The 2,203-nt window shown below is 40.9% G+C and overlaps 1 protein-coding gene across 1 annotated transcript in view; it reads right to left on the minus strand.

The window, feature by feature from the left end:
- LOC107299403 (ethanolamine kinase 1) overlaps positions 1–2,203 on the minus strand; it is a gene marked incomplete at its 5' end in the record, with an annotated part of 24,900 nt that overhangs the window by 2,389 nt on the left and 20,308 nt on the right. Inside the window, one exon of the mRNA XM_015828767.1 lies at positions 1,130–1,203. Coding sequence (XP_015684253.1) covers positions 1,130–1,203 — 74 coding nt within the window. The remainder of the gene's footprint in view (positions 1–1,129; positions 1,204–2,203) is intronic.

A 2,203-nucleotide genomic window follows, 5' to 3' on the forward strand; every position in this document is an offset into this window, starting at 1 on the left:
AATGGGTTTTTAAACATTCTAAAAGTTAATTTGGTTGAGCTGCAATTCTCTGAGAGGGGATAAAAATAGTTTGCATTCATAAATCATTAGCACTTGATCCCAAGCACTGTTCATCAAACTTTGAGTTAATGAAATTTTAATAATTATAATCAAAGAAGCCGCTCTTTCTGTGTTTATGCTTCACTATACTTTTATGCAACTGACTATTCTGAAAAAAAAATAATTGTATCAACAAAAATCTATTTCACAGTCAGTTATGGTTATTTCAAATTTAAAGATCTGTATTTTAAACCCCAAAATGTTTACAAAAGTATCACTTGAAAGCTAAAAACAATATTAATACAAAATCCTATGAATACAGAAGATTTTTTTATATAAGATAGGGAAGTGGTGGCGAACCTATGGCACGCGTGCCAGAGGCGGCACTCAGAGCCCTCTCTGTGGGCACATGCGCCATGCCCCGGAGATGGCAACCGTCCCTCTTCAAGCAGCCGCCCGCTAACTCGCCAAGGTCCCACGTGGCCCCTCCCCCCTGTCCCGTCCCTCCTGGCCTCGAATGCTCTCCTTTTCCCAGGCATGAACCACTGCATCTCTTCCTCAGCTGTCGGCCGGCCATCGAGCTCAGAGGCGGTTTCTCTGAACTGCTGACAGTGGGCTACGGAGCCCCAGAGTGCACCGGTCGAGGGGCCAGTAGGCTGTGGCTGCTGATAGACACCGTCACCCCCCATGCGCTCGCTGGCCTCTGTGTGCGGTTGTCAATGGTGTCAGACAGCAGCCACCCTGGCCCCCGCCTCGCCGCATAGCAATAGCAGCCCCACCCTGCCTCGCCTCCCCTCACCCCGCAGGACGAGCCTCCTGCCCACCGTCCCACCCACCAGTGACCCCCTGGATCTCCCCCAACCCTGTCCGGCCCCCACAGGAGTCCCTGCCCACGAGCAACATCGAGGTGACCATGCCTACCTTGGCCACGCCCACCCATTCTGCCATGACCACCACAGCCACGCCCACCCAGTGGGCCACGCCCACCTGGCACCCGGCCATAAATAAGTGGGTTGGGTTTGCAGTTTGGGCACTTGGTCTCTAAAAGGTTCGCCATCACTGAGATAGGGTGACTCTGTTAATTACTTACCCTAGAAAATCGAAGTCAATAGTGGAGTATTTGGCTTGAATTAGGGCCCACAATCCCCAGAAGAAGTGAGAAGCCTGCAATGGAAGACAAATAAATCCTGATCAGTGAAACTAGTCAGAAGGGTCTTGTTTTCAGAGACTACTTAGAAAAAGCAATGCAAGAATAATGAATGCTCAAAGTTATGATGTTAATATTGCATTCCATAGTATTTGAGTTTACGATGATTTGAGTTTATGGCAATTTTGGCCAACAAACTTCTAAGGCCAAGATTTATAACAGTCTTCCCCAACCTAAAATTCTGAAGGCTCCAATTGTACTATACTTTCGTTTCCTTTGAAGAAGGATTTAAGACTTCTACAAAGAAAAAAATACAGTTAATATATAATTTAATGTTAAAAAACACATCTATTCTATTCCTCTATATTTTGACATGAACAGCTTCTAGTGTAATTTTCAATATCAAGCCACAATTTAACAGATACGGTTAATGAGTTTTAAACACAATAATGAAAATAATTCTGTAAACTTAAAACTGAAGAGGTATATTTCCATTAGTATGCATAAATATTAAGGTTGCAATATCTATGTTTTGAAAGATACCAAATCTCCCTTATTTACACAGATGATGTATTTGTTTTTACCACTTTATTTTATAGTTGCTTGATAACAGTTCCTGTTTTTTCTATATTACCCTATCATGTGATACCTCATAAACATCAACAACAACAACATTTCTCTAAATTTGTTCACATGTGACTTGCAAATTAGACCTCCTGCATTAATAATCTGAAGTGGTAACATGGCACATATTAAGACAATATTATAATAATCCATTCAGTTATGAAGTAAGGGCTTTACACATACTATACTAAATAATCCTATTCAATTCTACACTCTAACCCGACAGCTCTTATAAAATTTGTAGTTCAAAATAAAATTTAAAAACAATTGAAATCAAATCAAACACACACACACACATATGTACGTATTAAGCTTATGTAGCCAATAAGCTGTTTTTATGGGAAATATTTTTAGCCAAGCAATTTATTTTATTTATTTATTTATTTATTTATT

This window comes from Protobothrops mucrosquamatus, unplaced genomic scaffold, assembly GCF_001527695.2.
Source record: "Protobothrops mucrosquamatus isolate PMUCROS unplaced genomic scaffold, P.Mucros_1.0 scaffold4873, whole genome shotgun sequence".
NCBI classification, from domain to species: domain Eukaryota; kingdom Metazoa; phylum Chordata; class Lepidosauria; order Squamata; family Viperidae; genus Protobothrops; species Protobothrops mucrosquamatus.